Genomic DNA, 17,327 nt, shown 5'->3' with positions numbered 1-17,327 from the left:
TAACCACCAATTCACCATGAGCAACACAACAAGAGATTTTCTAGTGCATTTAAGAATACAAATACAGCGTTTTGAAAAAATATGGTGCAGATAAATCACCATCAGAAAGAAAGAATGATCGTCCTTGTCCAAGGTATGACAGTTGGCAAATTATGACAACCTCTAATGCAATCATTAACAATATATTTGGCATATCTGTGAACAGGATGAAAAGAGAGTTTAGTGTATGAAATTGCATCTGCCATCAGAATAAGATCAGAACTAAACTGTTCCCTTGTGATGACTAATGAAGAATCATGGGTAAATGTTTGGCTTGGTTCGTAATTATCAGTCAATTGATGAGCATTAAAACAATTTAGCCTGACAGTCTTGCAATACAAGCTACAAACACACACAGGGTCACATTACTACCACTATTCGTAATTCATCTTGCATCTCCTGTGTGTACACTGAACACCTGTTCGCGTACTTCTACATGAAACAGAATCTTCAAGCAGAAACCAGATTTTTAATGGTCTTTCACAAAGTCTCATAACATTTCATTGCACCATGAATTATGCCACTGCAAGTACCTGACTTGCACAACAGGTACAGTAGTAATGCCCAAAGAAAGAAGCTGCAACTCACCTTAAAAACCTATTCCTGATCGGGCCTCAAGTTAACTATATTCTTTTGCCATTCTGAAGTTTTATGGGCATAACTTTAAAGACATTTGAAAATCTTTATAACATAGTATTCTCATTTCAACCTATAGATCACTAGAAAGCAAACAAAGAACTTACTTTCATTATTTTGGTACAGCTAGCCTGTATAGTTTGGGCTTTCTTCCAACAGTTTGATCTGATGTTCAAAGCAAAAGGCAGTTTCCATAAGCAGATTGAGTCTCCTATGCACCCTTATACCTGCCGTGTCTGAGGTAATGCATCCAGGATTAACAATTATCCTTTTTTGTAATAAGCGTTTTTGTAAGTGATTAAGAGGGGTTGCAACGAAGGTTCACTAGATTGATTCCTGTGATGAGAGGGTTGTCCTATGAGGAGAGATTGAGTAGAATGGGCCTATATTCTCTGGAGTCTAAAAGAATGAGAGGTGATCTCATTGAAACGTAAAAAATTCTTAGCATTGACAGGGTAGATGCTGAAAGGCTGTTTCCCCTGGCTGTAGAGTCTAGATCCAGGGGTCATAGTCTAAAGATAAGGGGTCAGCCATTTAGGGCCGAGATGAGGAGGAATTTCTTCACTCATAGGGTTGTGAATCTTTGGATTTCTCTACCCCAGAAGGCTGTGAATGCTGAGTCATTGAGTATATTCAAGACTGAGATTGACAGATTTTTGGACACTAAAGGAATCAAGGAACATAGGGATAGGGCGGGAAAGTGAAGTTGAGATAAAAGTTCAGCCACGATCTGATTGAATGGCGGAGCAGGCTCGAGGGACCATATGGCCTACTCCTGCTCCTATTTCTTATTCAGGATCCCCTAGTTTCTGGAAGGAGGAAGCTCAAGAATGCAGATAATTCTAACCTTTTAATCACATGAAGGAATTTCATAAATTTTCAGTGGTTCATATCATGATGTATAATAACTGTTCAGCCACAGCTCTTCATGAGCCTTAATTCTGATCCTTGTAATCAATTTTCATTACACTGTGCAGTGCATTATTATAATTCACAATTGTAAAACTAGTGCATTTGATAATGAATCCAACATTGTCAATTTGACGGACCATTTATAGGAGCATAAGAAATAGGAGCAGGAGTAGGCCATACAGCCCCTCGAGCCTGCTACGCCGTTCAATCAGATCATGGCTGATCTTTGACGTCAACTCTACTTTCCCACCCAAACCCCATATCCCTTGATTCCCCTAGAGTCCAAAAATCTATCCATCTCAGCCTTGAATATATTCAATGACTCAGCATCCACAGACCTCTGGGGTAGAGAATTCCAAAGATTCACAACTCACTACGTGAAGAAATTCCCCCTCATCTCAGTCTTGAATGACTGACCCCTTATCCTGCGACTATGCCCCCTAGTTCTAGACTCTCTAGCCGGGGAAACAATCTCTCAGCATCTACCCTGTCAAGCCCCCTAATAATCTTATATGGTTCAATGAGATCACCTCTCATTCTTTTAGACTCTAGAGAATATAGGCCCATTCTACTCAACCTCTCCTCATAGGACATCCCTCTCATCCAAGGAATTAATCTAGTGAACCTTCGTTGTACCGCCTCCAAGGCAAGTATATCCTTCCTTGGATAAGGAGACATATTTTGTTGAAGTAAAAATGGATACAATGGAATCCTGCTACATTCAAGTAGTTAGGACAGACAAAAAAGGTCAAGATAAGCAGCAAATTGGTATCAACTTGCATGCATGAGGACATTGTCAGGAACAGTTAAGCCTAGTGTGCATGTCCTAATATGATCCAGACAAATTTCAAATTTGCACTGCTCACATCTTGTAAATAAGTGGTAAGGTTTGATTCAGCATTTCAATTTCATCACGCTTTCTTAGACTTCATTTCTATATACAGATGTTGCAGACTGACAAAGTATGATTGCATATAGTCATTTTAATGATTATTTGGAAAAAATCATCATTGCTTTGGGGCATTTTGGTTTTCCGATCAGCATTTTAACACTTCACTGCCAGTTGGTACATCAGTCGGTTAGCTTTAAAGGGGGTGAATTTCCTTGGAGGTTCTCCCACTCGTTTGCTGTAATTTCAGTGGAAGAGCCGCAGAAACCCAGAAAAACGTTAACACCATCTACTCTGTTTTACCAGGGTTTCCGCGGTTCTGCCGCCAAAGTTACAGCACACAAGTGGGAGAATCTCTACATAAATAATCCTGGTAAAGATTATTGTATGCATTTTGATTTTTGAAATTCTCCTCAATTTTAATAGAGCCGGATTCGAGCATTGGAACACATAGCTGAAGAAGATAAGAAAAAAACTGTTCAGATTGAGCTACTTAAGCAGGAGAAATCTAGATTGATTTCACAGCTAACTGCACAGGAGTCTGTGATTGATGGCCTTCGAGCTGAAAAGAGGATATGGGGACAAGAGTTAGCCCAACAAGGTAAGACTGTGTTTTATTTAACTGCATCAGCTGAAAAATTATAGATTTTAATGCCTACTTTTACATCCTCAACTTCAAATCCAACCAAGTGATAAGTAATGAAAGTTATAGCACCAAGTCCTTTTCCAGTAATTAAAATAGCAAAGGCTTTATATGCCCATGAGTCATGAAAGTTCGAGAAAAAATTGAATAGGGAGGTCAAAACCGACTAAGCTGAATTATTTTAAAAGCTGTAAAGAAACAAAAACGCAGTGACAACTGGGTTTTTAATTTTCAAAAAATTCACAGAAACCTTAATACACATCTCAATATTAGGTTCAGTCTGATTGCATCAATTGCATTATTGGATGCACAAGGTTTGGGCCTGCTGTTCGGCTAAAACACAATGTGAGCAAAAAAGCACCGGGAGAGCAGAGGGCAAGCAAGCACACGTAGCATTCACTTCTATCATCAGAAATGCCAAAATTATTTAAATGAGTTCTCTTTCTGCCCCTCCCCCACTCCCACCCCCACCTCCATAACCTGGTCTTGGCATCAGGAAGGTGTTGCTGATTGAATTTGTGGCTTGCAGTCTTAAGAGGAAATCTTTATTCAACCTTTTTTTCTGCCATTGTTTCCCCACCCAACCACTGTATTAGTTTTTCTCATTTGGGATCCTACCTGCCATTTATGGGTGTTTGCCCAGTGTTATTTACCATGCCACACTTCTGACTATCAGTGTGCCACTGGGGTTACCACTATATTTGCTGATTCTGGAGGAGGAATCAGAGGGAGGTGAACTTGGATCTTAGGCAGTTATGCCAAAGCATAGGAATTCCTGAGTGCGCAGGAGTACCATACTGAGGAAGTGCTGCATTGATGGAGAAAATCTTTTGGATCAGATGTTAAACCAAGGCCCTGTCAGATGTGCAACATCCCATGGCATTTTTGTGAAGAACAGCAGGAAGTTTTCCCAGTCTCCTGGCCAACATTCCTCCCTCAATCACCATGACCAAAAACAAATTAACAGATCATTCATCTCACTGCTCTTTGTGGGACCTTACTGTATGCAAATCGGCTGCCGCGTTTGCCTACAAAACAACCATTACACTTCAAAAGTAATTAATCGGCTGTGTAGCCCTTTAGAATACCTGAGGACATGAAAAGTGCTATATAAATGTAAGTTTGTTCTTTCTTAACCAGCATTGGTTGAGCTCCCACTGCTGGTGTAGCTAGGACTACCACATTCATTAGGGTATTGATTTGCAAGGTTATCAGAAACTGATTAGGAAGAATCCCAGTCCCTCCAGGTTTCATTAGTGAGCCAGTCTGGCTGTCGATCATCATTAGTGCCCCAGAGTACTGCTGAATTGTCTTATTCATCTATCGGATTACCAAGTCTGCATTTCTGAATTTATGTTTCCAGGTGTGGCATCTTGCAAGCAACTCCACCCCAAAGAGAACCTACTTACCTTCCCATTCTTCCCCAAAGAGGATAGTCACTAGTTCATCAACTAGTTATTTAGCCAGTCACTATTTTGGAAGATCTTGAAAACATTGAAAGAGAATTGTCCTGTGGACCAATGCCCACTAGAAACTCGGTTGAGACTGCCCAAACCCATTTCACATTGAACTTTTAGAGCTGGCAGAGTACAGATCCCATCAATCTGTTGGATTTAAACCCAAAGTTGAAACAACAATATTCTAACCCAATCTCCCCCAGACTCCCATAAGCAGATAATGAAACTTAAACTTTAATTGTACTAAATTGTACTTTAATTTAACAAGTACTAAATTAGTATGCCTAAAGCAAAACTAGATTAGATGAAATATTTTCCCCGCACAGTGTAGTATATTTGTATATTAATTCCCATCAAAGAATTTATTGTTTTATTGATTAATTCCTGTGTTTCTTTTAATAAAAGAGCTCTATATCTCTTTGAAATGTGATTGGAAATTATATGAGTAAATTTAGACATAGATAATGATAATCAAATATTCCATGGAACAAGATTGCTCCTGTGCTGCAGAGTCTGTGGAAATGTCATCTCTGGAATTCTTTCTAGTTAGGGATATTCACCTCCCTCAAAAGATTAAATTGAGTAGAGTACATGACAGTCCAAGTTTCATTTGGTCTGGCGGAAGGAAAAAGGCCAAAAGGGCATTGCTAATTCTATAATTGAAGTTCTTGTAGCTAAAAAATGCATTTGCTATCTGTATAGGCCCAAAATAGAGAAATCTAATTCCAAATTATTCATTGTTATCACTACATTCTGTCTGCTACACACCAGTCCTTCTTGTTAAGCTTTGTTGTATACCCATTATACGATATGGAATGGGGTTCATTATGCATCTGTTTTGGTCACACCTAGAAACTAGTATATTTTAACACAACTCCTTAATCACGGGATTTTGGTTCCCTCAAGCTTCCTTGAAATGCCTACTAAGACATAGGCCATTGAGACTGACTGAGAAACCCAGTGACTAATTCATATGTAGTGAAACCCATTTGTACGCAATTTGCATATGAACTGGGCTTGTATACGCTAAGTTTTCAGAATTTTTTAAATCAGTGGCATAACCTGCAATACTTACTTGTTTACAGTATGTAAATTAGCGCCAAATTGTAACATTACAGCAAGAATGGGTGGCATAGAATCACAGTACTCAATATTGACCTAGATTAACCTATATTGTAGGGAGTCTATTTTTACCCCCTTGCATAGCTCCCACCCCATTTGGATGTTCTGATCAATTTTATTATTACTTATGAAGGTAAATTCATAGTAGTTTATTTACGTTGGGAGCACTGAGAAATTTTGCAGAATCTTCTCTTGAAATTAAATAGATTGTTTAAAGTTCTTTTTAGGAAAAGTTATTTGATTTGGGGAACAAATAACCTTTTTTACTCAGCGAGTGATTAGGATCTGGAATGCTTTGTCCGAGGGGATGGTGGAGGCAGATTCAATCATGGCCTTCAAAAGGGAACTGGATAAGTACTTGAAAGAAAAAAATTTGCAGGGCTATGGGGATAGGGCGGGGGAGTGGGACTAGCTGGATTGCTCTTGCATAGAGTCGGCGCGGACTCGATGACTCGATTGGCCTCCTTCCATGCACTAACCTTTCTATGATTCTATATAATAAACTATTTGTCTTCTGTGCATCTGCTCCATTCTGCAATGGCAGTTATCAGTGTGAAGATTCTTGCTACTGCCCCCTCCTGGTCTCCACTGAGCAGCATGAAGTGAGGTTGATGCCCATCATTCATTGAAAATTTGGGTTCATGCAGCACAATGGAATTTTGGGACTATAAATTAATGTAAACTTTATCACAAGAAGTGATAATGTAATACTTAATCAGCTATCCTTAAACTGTTTTATTTGTTTTGTATATTTTCAGGCAGCAGTTGAGTACTTGCTTATGGAACATTATTGTCTAGTTGCACTTTTGCTAGGCTAGGAATGCGATGAATTTTGGGTCCTTCGCTAAAGCAACTTTTTAACTTGCTTATGTAAGAATATGTACTTTTGTGTATCGAACAGCTAAGGAAATGTTTGCAGGTGAATGTAACATACTAACATTTTGGACAGGAGAAGATCATTGATCCATACAGGATATTCCCAAACCACCCATCAGGTTCCCTACTGTGATTCTACAATTAATAGCTTTGTATCTATTTACTAATGGAAATAAATCCAGTCCTATTTTAAAAACATGCCATGTTTTTCTGCTCCACCGTCTCAACTGGAAATCGATACCATATTTCAGTCACCTCCTTACTGAAATAATGTTGCCTAAATGTCCTAGTTTAAAGTTAAGGGTATCAAAGAAAACATGTCCCAAAGCCCTTAATTCCTGTTCATTTTCTGGATCAAATTTCTCCATGTACCTGAAAATTTTAAAGACCTCTATCAAATTCCAACCACCCCCCCCCCCCCCCCCCCCCCGCCGCCATCCGCCTCTTCTGAGAATAAAGTACTATGGTAAACCATCTTTCTTTATAACTCAGCCCCCTAAGTTCAGGAATTAGCCTCATAGCCCTCTTCTGAACACCCTCTAATGGCTCTATATTTTTTTTGTAATTCAGAGAGGAAAACTCGAGGAGCAGTCTCACCAAAGCCAAAAACAACTTCAACATTAGCCCCTTTAACTCATAAATTATGCCCCTAGCTATGCATTCCAATGTTTTATTTGCTTTCTCAACTGCCTCAAACACAGAACAAATGTTTTTAAAGATCTACCCACCAAAACCTCTAGATCTCTTTCCTGCTCTGTTTCTTGAAGCATGTTGCCATTTAATATGTGCTCCACATTCACGTTTCTTTCATCTAATCTCATGAACTTTAAACTTATCAATGTTGGGCTGCATCTGTCATCTCTGCTCACTGACTTAGCCTGTCCAAATTTCTTTGGATATAATTCAAACCATCTAAAATGTATTCTGCTTTAATCCAAGTTCAGTAATCTATTTTAAAAACTCTAACATGGCACCTTGAAGCTGGAAAGATCATCAATACCTGCTATGTTGTTTATCTTAAATAAATTATTATCTATTGAATTTTATGACACGGTAAGATATAAAAGTAGAAATTATTGTTGGCAATGTTACCGTATTTGTATCAAATTCCTCTGCTGTTTGAATGTAATCATCAACATGTTTGTTTTAAATTGGATAGCATTTTAATTAAAATAGCAGAGGAATTTGATAAGTATTGTGATTTCTACCCAATAATTCTTTATAAAGTATTGTAAATATCAATAAAGGAGAAAGTAAAAGGGCAGTGAAACATGGCAGTAACAAAATAATGATCTAAAGATGATTTAGATTTTCTATACAGAACCAGAATTGTTAGAATTTCTGAGTATAAAAATAAGATCTATACTATTTCACCATGGCTGATAATGTAATTCGTTCAAATGTACTCCAATGTATTTGTGAGAAGCTTTAGATTATTCTAAAGTTAATAAGATTATACGTAAAACTTTAATGCCACCTTGTGGTTTTATAAGCAATGTTACCTTTAGTTCTTTGTATGGAGATTTAAAGGAAAGGGAAATACTTTCAATGTTAATTTTTTTCTCTTCATACCATCTCTTTCTTTCTCTGAGATGTTTTCTACCTTAATGTTCTGTGAACCTGTTCCCCTAACCCCCCTGCTCTTCCACAGACTAAGCCTACTTCCATTCAGAGTATAATTACTGCTGTTATTTTTCTCACCTCACACTGACATTGAATTCCACCTGTCACTTTTTAGCCCAATCCCCCATCTTATCAATATCCCTTTACAGTTTCCTTTGTTTTTTAAAGAATTAACTATCCCTCCTATTTTGGTATCATCTGCAGATTTTGACACCACTTCCTCTAGGACTGTATCCAAATCATTGAGGTACACACTTGGCCCCAGAAATGAACCCTGAGGGATACCACTATCTACTCCCAACCACTCTGCAAAACTGCCCTTAACTCCTCCTCTGTTTTCCAACGAATTTGCTATCCTCCCCCTAATTATCTGCCCTTTTATCTTTTCTAATAATTTGTTGTGTGATACCTTGTCAAAGGCTTTCCTGAAGTCCATCTACTCTACATCCACTGCATTTCCCCCCATCTATCACGTTTGTCACCTCCTCAAAGAATTCTGAGGTTTGTCAAGCATGATCGTCATTTTTGAAATATGTGCTGGCTGCTTCTTACTATTTTCTCTTTATCTCGGTATGTGGTAATTTCATCCTTAATTAAACACAGGCCTATAATTATCCGGATTAGCCCTGACTCTCTTTTTAAAAATGGGTACGACATTGGCCAGTCTCCAGTCCTCTCGAACACACACACACTCAATAGAGCCCTGAAATATAATTTCTAGGGCATCTGCAATTTCCTCCTTCATCACCATCAGGATCCCAGGATGTAACCCATCAGGTCCTGTTGCTTTATCTTTCTTTAGCTTAACTAACCAAAATTTTCCTCATCCATTATAATACTGCTCATCTTGCTCTCAACCACTTTAGGATTCACCTCCTCTGACATCCTTCTCTTTAGTAGATACTGATGTGAAGTATTTATTAAATACCTCCACCACCTTATGATCATCTACAAATTGACTATTCTCTCCTGTCAGGGGGCCTACCTCGTTGAACAATTCTATGTTTACTGATATACTTACAAAGTACTTCACTGGTCCTTTTGATATTTTTTGAATTTTTTCCCTCAAAATCGCTCTTAGCTTTCCTTATTTCCTTAACCTTTTTTTTCTCTCATTCTCCTGTAGTTTTTCATAATTATTATTCTTATAGTCCTCATAGGCCTAAAATTACTAGTAGTTTCCTTTTTTAATGGAATATGCCTATTCTGTACCATTGCAATTTCATTTTGAAAGCCACTCTTGTTCTATAGTCTAGTGTACCAATTTCTCCTTCCACCTCACCTCATCTAGCTTCCTCCTCATCTTTCTAAAATCTGCCCTAAACCAATCTGGTATTTTATTTTTTGTACTGAATTTTTCCCTTTGCTGTGGATCTTAAACCTTATTATATTGTGGTCACTACTGCCACATTTAGCTCATCTACTTGATCTATTTCACTAGTTGAAACCAGATCTAGCAATGCCTCCGCCCTTGCAGGCTGCTTGAGGAAGGAGTTCTGTACATATTTTAGGAATTCCATTCTCATTTCTTCATTTACGCGTGCTCTGTCACAATCGATGAGTGGTTAATTAAAATCTCCCAGAACCACAATTTTGTTATTACTTTTCATTGCTCTAATCTGACTGCAGATGACCCCTTCCATTTCCTTCCCTTCCCACAATTTGAAGGCCTATAATACACCCCCACTAATGTAACAAGCCCGTTTTTATCTTTGACCTCCAACCATATCGATTGGCTTTATTAATGGATTGAGTGCTCAGCCCATCTGCAGGCAAAGATATTGGCAGCATCCAGTACCATCACCAGCTGCTGTTTATGTTTGTCAGCAGTTCTGTGCCTTTGACAATACATAGAAGGACTGCCTCTTGATGTATGTGTCTGTACACTAGAGGCCCTATTGCCTTGATACTATTTAAATCACAATACGGTTGCCTCACTCAGTTGCCTCACTCAGCAACATATACTGCAAAGCTGCTGATGATGTTGCTCCCTATCTACTTTTCCTTTTACACTCCATACATATTCAGTTTGTCAAGATATTGCTATAAATGTTTAGCAGGAAAAGCAAACATTGCATAATTAAATAGAATAATTATTAAACAAAAAAAATTGATGCATAGTTACATTTGTTTTCAAATTTTTATCTTGCTAAAAGCTATGATTATAGGTTTTTAACCTTCCTCTACTGCAAGTTAATGGAAGTTGACTGTAATTGTCCAAGAATACGTTTCCATAACTCACCTGATTTTTCAGAAGGTTAAAAATAAAATTAATTGAGGGAACCTTTCACCAGGGAATTATTGAAAAATGATAGGTGTGATTTTTTACTTTGCATGTACTGTACAATTCAGTGTACATGTTGGGCTTGATATTAGGAGGGAGGCGGGTTGGCAGTGGGGGGTCGACTGGGTGCATGGGTAACGCACCCAGTGAATTCGGGATGCTGCGCACGCGATCGCAGCCTAATTGAAGGCACTTACCTTGGCTTCCAGGTTTCGCGCCGGAAAGCTGCGCAGCGGGCGGACTGCGCACCCGCATCATAGGCTGGAGGAGCCCTATTTAAAGGGGCAGCCCTCCACTGACTGACGTTGCAGAAAGGAGCCAAAATTACAGCATGGAGCAGCCCAGCGGGAAGGCTGCTCCCAGGTTTAATGATGCCTCACTCCAGGTCCTACTGGATGGGGTGAGGAAGGGGAGGACAGAGATTTTCTCCCCGGCGGGCAGGAGGAAGTGGCCTGCCTCTGCCACCACGAAGGCCTGGCTCGAGGTGGCGGAGGATGTCACCAGCACCTGTCTACAGTGCAGGAGGTGCTTCAATGACCTAAGTAGGTCAGCCGAAGTGAGTACATTTACTCATTCCCCTACACTCCATCTGCCACATCACCGCCCCCACCCCACATCTCCTTCTGCACTGCCAACACTATTCTATCACATCACTCCTCACACCCACTCAAAGCTCATCCTCATCTTACCTGCACTTACTCGCCTCGCTAGTACTCATCCCACCACTACCACTCAACCCAATTCTCATACAATCTCATGGCTCTATCTCATACTCACCCTCTCATGCATCTCTTTCACGGTCAGCCTCACCCAACCTGCCACTACCTGTGCTGCAGCCAAAGGGCATGCATCCACACAATAAAATTCACCAACTTGGAACCTCAACCCCGGTATGTAGACACATTTACCTACCTTGCAGATCCCCTCAAACGTACATCTTCCGGATGGGGGCCGCCACAGCTGCAGTCATGGCCTCCTCGGAGGACGAACAGCATCACCAGCCTCACCAGCCGCCTCTGACACGTGGAGTAGGAAGTATAAGGCAAACGTGTCGTGAGCATGAAGGGGATGCACAAGGGTGTTTGAGGGTTTGTCATGGTTTTTACTTATATTTGATTTCTGATCAACTCACATTACTTATTATATTGTCACCACTACTGCCATGTCTTTGCAAATCTTGTCTTTTCCTGAGGATCACCAGGAAGACCCATAAGCAATGCCACCCATTGTGTCACTGCAGAGTGGGTGTAGGTGTATTTGCAAGGCTCTTTTGTGCAGACGACTGAGAGACGTCGGCAATATCCCCGGTGGCACCCTGGAAGGATGCGGAGAAGTTGTTGAGGGCAGTGGTGACTTTGACAACGACAGGTAAGAAGATGGTGCTCGGGCCAGCCGGGAGCAGCTCGACCTGAAGGAGGCTGCAGATGTCCATGACTACATGTCGAGTAACTCAGTCTTCATGTGCATTGCTGCTCAGAGGGGTCCAGGAAGCTGAGCCTCAGTCTGTAGACCCTGTAGCGAAGGTAGTGCCTTCTGCGATGCGTCTCTCTCTGCGGTTGCCCACCCTCCTGCTGTGCAGGTGGATGTGTCACAGCACTGTGTTGTGGAGCTCCACGTGTCAGAGGCGGCCGGCGAGGCTGGTGATGCTGTTCGTCCTCCAAGGAGGTCATGACTGCAGCTGTGGCTGCCCCCATCCGGAAGATGTACGTTTGAGGGGATCTGCAAGGTAGGTAAACGTGTCTGCACACCGGGGTTGAGGTTCCAAGTTTGTGAATTTTATTGTTAGGAGGAGGGTGGTGGAGGCCAAACTTTGTCCAAAGTGACAGAGTGGCCTCCTGCAATGAGTGAGGGTCTTCCCCGCCCCCCCCCCACCTGTCAAATGGACCTTTGCAGCTGTGACAGGCTGGTGGCTGCAACACGTCCATTTCAACAGTAGGGGAAACACGCTCAGTTGGGATGAAAATCCCACCCCTCCTAAAATATCCTACAAAGCAGATCTGCTAACGACCTTGAACTATCACATTAATTGCCTTAAGTGGTATCTTGCCGGCGGGAGTCCCGCATGCGGGGGCTGCGTGCGCATCAAAGCGCTCCGGACCCGCCCTGGGACGCTCCAATTTTCAGAGCCCCCCCCGCCACGAACCCGCCGGCTCGGACGTCCAAAAATCGAGCCCGTTAAATATTAATGTTTTTAATATGCATATCGTGGATTGCAATTCATAGATTTTAGTAGGCAGGTGTAAAAATCATGGGTGTGACCTTTACGCCAGTGTGACCAGTACATTGGATTTTGCTGTAAGTACTTAGCCTAATTGCTTAATCACAAATTAATTTAGAATGAATATATCTGAACCTTTTTTAATTATATCCAGTGTGATGCACCCAGTTTTTCACCGAATTATGATATTAAGTTGGCTCTTCAAAATCTGGGTAAAAACAGAACTAAAAATGAGAAGAGAGAGAAGCTTTAAAAATTTAAAATTGAGAGCACAGGTTATAGAAATAATGAAAACTGGTGAGAGGATTAAAGGATTAACTAATTAATGTGACTTGTTTACATGCTAATAGTGTAATGGTTGTCCACATTGTCCATGTGTTCTCATGTTATATTCACCTTCATTGTGGAGATCGTGAGTGTCTTCATCATTAAACAGGCTTTAATGTGAAGATGCAGTTAAATATATAAAATGTTCTAATAAATGTGATACTTTGAAATCATGTGGACATATATTCATCACAAAACCTTTTATGCAAATTGGGATCAGTGTGACAAAATTGACTGCACTGCCTACTGTCACGCAAATGATAACTTTTGTAGCATGTGTTATTTTGTATTTTTGACTGATTTCTATCAGTGTACTCCTTTTATTATACAGGCACTTCTTTGGCTCAGGACAGAGGAAGGCTGGAGGCAAGGATTGAAATATTAACTTCAGAGCTGGAGTCTCTGAAAAAACAAAACGAACAGGACATGAATGCTTTGAAGATAAAAACAAAGATAGTAGATGATCAAACAGAAACTATTAGAAAACTTAAAGAAGTAAGTTTCTCATTCTAAAAATATTGTAACGACTGTAATAATGGGGAAGAAATCAATATAGTATAGGACAGGATTGCTAGGAGGGGGGTGGCAATATTGGTTAAAGAAACAATTACAGCTGTGAGAAAGGATGATGTGTTAGGATCATGAAATGAGGCCACATGGGTTGAGCTAAAGAACAAAAAAGGGGCAATCACACTGCTGGGAATATATTATAGACCCCCAAACAGTCAGAGGGAGATAGAAGAGCAAATATGTCGGCAAATTTCTGAGAAGTGCAAAAACAATAGGGCAGTAATAGGGGAAGTAGGGGATTTCAACTACCCTAATATTAACAGGGATAGAATCAGTGTAAAAGATATAGAGGGCGCAGAATTCTTAAAATGCATTCAGGAGAACTTTTTTAGCCAGTACATAGCAAGCCCAACAAGAGAGGGGGCAGTTCTAGACTTAGGGAATGAAGCTGGGCAGGTGGAAGGAGTATCAGTGGAAGAGCATTTTGGTGGTAGTGATCATAATTCAGTTAGATTTAGCGTGGTTATAGAAAAGGACAAAGATTGAACAGGACTAAAAGTTCTCAATTGGGGAATGGCAAATTTTACTAAGCTGAGAAGTGATTTAGCAAAAGTGGACTAGAAACAACTACTTGAAGGTAAATCAATGTCAGAGCAGTGGGAAGCATTCAAGGGGGAGATAGTGAGGATTCACAGCAAATATGTTCCCAGAAAGAAAAAGGGTGGGACTCCCAAACCTAGAGCCCCCTGGATGTCAAGGAGTATACAAGGTAAGATACAGCGAAAAAGAGAAGCTTATGTCAGATACCGAGAGCTCAATGCTGCAGAAAGCCTAGAGGAGTATAGAAAGTGCAGGGTGAAATTAAAAAGGAAATTAGGAAAGCAAAGAGAGTAAAAATACTGGCAAGTAAAATCAAGGAAAACCCAAAGATGTTTTATAAATACATAAAGAGCAAGAGGATAACTAAGGAAAGAGTAGGACCTATTAGAGACTAAAAAGATAATTTATGTGTGGAGGCAGAAGATGTGGGTATAGTTCTTAATGAATACTTGCATCTGTCTTCACAAGGGAGGGAGACGATGCAGGCATTGTAGTTACGGAGGAGGAGTGTGAAATATCGGATGGGATAAACAATGAGGGAGGAAATATTAAGGGGATTAGCATCTTTGAAAGTAGATAAATCGCCAGGCCTGGATGAAATGTATCCTAGGCTGTTAAATGAAGCAAGGGAGGAAATAGTGGAAGTTCTGACCATCATTTTCCAGTCCTCTCTGGCTACAGGCCTGGTGCCGGAGGATTGGAGGACTGCTAACATTGTACCATTGTTTAAAAAGGGAGGAAGGGATAGACTGAGTAATTACAGGCCAGTCAGCCTGTCGAAAACTTAATTACCTATTATGCACAATGCATTAACTCCAAAACACTTATTTTCAGACAAGTAAGAATTTATTACCAAGAAGCTTGTATACAAGGGAAGTCCACCTCAAATCAAAGGTTGAGGCTACGACTTCGAAAGACAAAGGATTTAGCTTTCTTTTTATACACTTACTTTAGTAATGTTTGTCTATCATTGAATATAGGCGTACATGTACAATCTCATTGGTTCAAGTGTTTTAGTCAATCAAAAATAGGGACCCAACCCCCAGGCCCCCATTCCCCTCGGTGGCCTCTCACAGGATCTGGGAAAGGTACGTTGCTTTAGCAACACAGCTCCCTTATCAGTAGAGACTGTCTTGGTCTCAAGGTTATGTGGTCATTAATTTCTGTTAGTTAGACAGTTATCTCATAAGCAAAGACAATAGCCCTTCTGTGTGTCTTTGCTGGGAAAGTGTCTTTGCTGGGAAAGTGTACACTCCAAGCTTCTCATTAAATTCAGCTGGTTAGCTAACATGGTCAACTTATTCCATCATGCTTTGCTTCTATAATGGTTCAATATTTCTACATTAATATGGTCAGCTTTATGGTTTCAGTGTATTAGAAAGTCAATTTAGTAAGGCAAAGCTTATAGTTTTCCACAAGCCTAACCTTGGTGATGAGCAAATCATTGGAAACAATTCTGAGGGACATTATTAAAAATCATTTAGAAAGGCACAGATTAATCAAGGACAGTCAGCATGGATTTGTTAAGGGGAAGGTGGTGTTTGACTGACTTGATTGAATTTTTTGAGGAGGTAACAAGGAGGGTCGATGAAGGTAGCACATTTGATGTAGTCTACATGGATTTTAGCAAGGCTTTTGACAAGGTCCCACGTGGCAGACTTGTCAGAAAAGTAAAAGTCCATGCAATCCAAGGGAAAGTGGCAAGTTGGATCTAAAATTGGCTCAGTGGCAGGAAGCAAAGGGTAATGGTCGATGGATGTTATTGTGACTGGAAGGCTGTTTCCAGTGGGGTCCCACACGGCTCAGTACTAGGTCCCTTGCTTTTTGTGTTGTATATTAATGATTTGGACTTAAATGTAGTGGGCATGATTAAGAAGTTTGCAGATGATACAAAAATTGGCCATGTGGTTGATGGTGAGGAGGAAAGCTGTAGACTGCAGGAAGATATCAATGGACTGGTCAAGTGGGCAAATGGAATTCAATCCAGAGAAGTGTGAGGTAGTGCATTTGGGGAGGGCAAACAAGGCAAGGGAATACACAATAAATGGGAGGATACTGAGAGGTATAAAGGAACAAAGGGACCTTGGAGTACATATCCACAGATCCCTGAAGATAGCAGTACAGGTAGATAAGGCGGTTAAGAAGGCATACGGGATACTTTCCTTTTTAGCCGAGGCATAGAGTATAAGAGCAGGGAGGTTATGCTAGAACTGTATGAAACACTAGTTAGGCCACAGCTTGAGTACTGTGTATAGTTCTGGTCATCACATTACAGGAAAGATGTGATTGCATTAGAGAGGGTACAGAGGAGATTTACGAGGATGTTGCCAGGACTGGAGAATTTTAGCTATGAGGAAAGATTGGATAGGCTGGAGTTTTTTTTGGAACAGAGAAGGCTGAGGGGTGATTTAATTGAGGTGTATAAAATTATGAGGGGCCTCGATAGAGTGGATAGGAAGGACCTGTTTCCCTTAGCAGAGAGGCCAATAACCAGGGGGCATAGATTTAAAGTAATTGGTAAAAGGATTAGAGGGGAGCTGAGGAAATTTTTTTTCACCCAGAGGGTGGGGGAGGTCTGGAACTCACTTGAAAGGCTACAGACCAGGTGCTGGAAAGTGGGATTAGGCTGGATAGCTCTGTTTCGGCCGGCACAGGCTCGACAGGCCGAATGGCGGCCTCCTCTGCCTTAAATTTCTATAATAAAAAATCTTTTAACATAAGAATTAGGAGCAAGAGTAGGCCATATGACTCCTCGAGCCTGCTCCGCCATTCAATAAGATCACGGCTGATCTTCGACCTCAACTCCACTTTCCTGCCCGATCCCCATATCCCTTGATTCCCCTAGACCCCAAAAATCTATCTGAAGACTTAAGATGAAATATATGCACAAAGCCATCTTCATTCATGCTTTGAATTAAAAATAGCCACTAGATGGTTTGTCATAGAATAGTCTTACAATTAGATCTGTGTTTTTTCCCACTCCTACCTCAGAAGCAGATCTTTTCTGTCATTTTGAAAAATCCCTAAGATTTAGGTGAAGTAAATTGGATTGTCAGGTCCAAAATAATAGTTTTCAGAGCTACTGAAAACGCTGAGCTCTGTAGCAGAGGAGTGTTTTAAACTTACAAGTAGTCATAAAGATTAATTTAACATTTTGCCTCTTCATTCTGGTGTTGAAATCTATGCCTGGT

The 17,327-nt window shown here is 40.5% G+C and overlaps 1 protein-coding gene across 3 annotated transcripts in view; it reads left to right on the top strand.

Annotated features, from left to right (window-relative positions):
• Positions 1–17,327, top strand: part of lrrcc1 (leucine rich repeat and coiled-coil centrosomal protein 1) — a 165,141-nt gene that overhangs the window by 136,351 nt on the left and 11,463 nt on the right. For all 3 annotated transcript variants that reach the window (XM_067979529.1, XM_067979530.1, XM_067979531.1), the window contains 2 exons: positions 2,903–3,077; positions 13,358–13,521. In XM_067979529.1, coding sequence (XP_067835630.1) covers positions 2,903–3,077; positions 13,358–13,521 — 339 coding nt within the window. The remainder of the gene's footprint in view (positions 1–2,902; positions 3,078–13,357; positions 13,522–17,327) is intronic.

Source organism: Heptranchias perlo, chromosome 3, assembly GCF_035084215.1.
Source record: "Heptranchias perlo isolate sHepPer1 chromosome 3, sHepPer1.hap1, whole genome shotgun sequence".
In the NCBI taxonomy this organism is placed as follows: Eukaryota; Metazoa; Chordata; class Chondrichthyes; order Hexanchiformes; family Hexanchidae; genus Heptranchias; species Heptranchias perlo.
The sequence above is the reverse complement of the archived record's forward strand: the minus strand, read 5'-3'. Positions and strand labels throughout refer to the sequence as shown.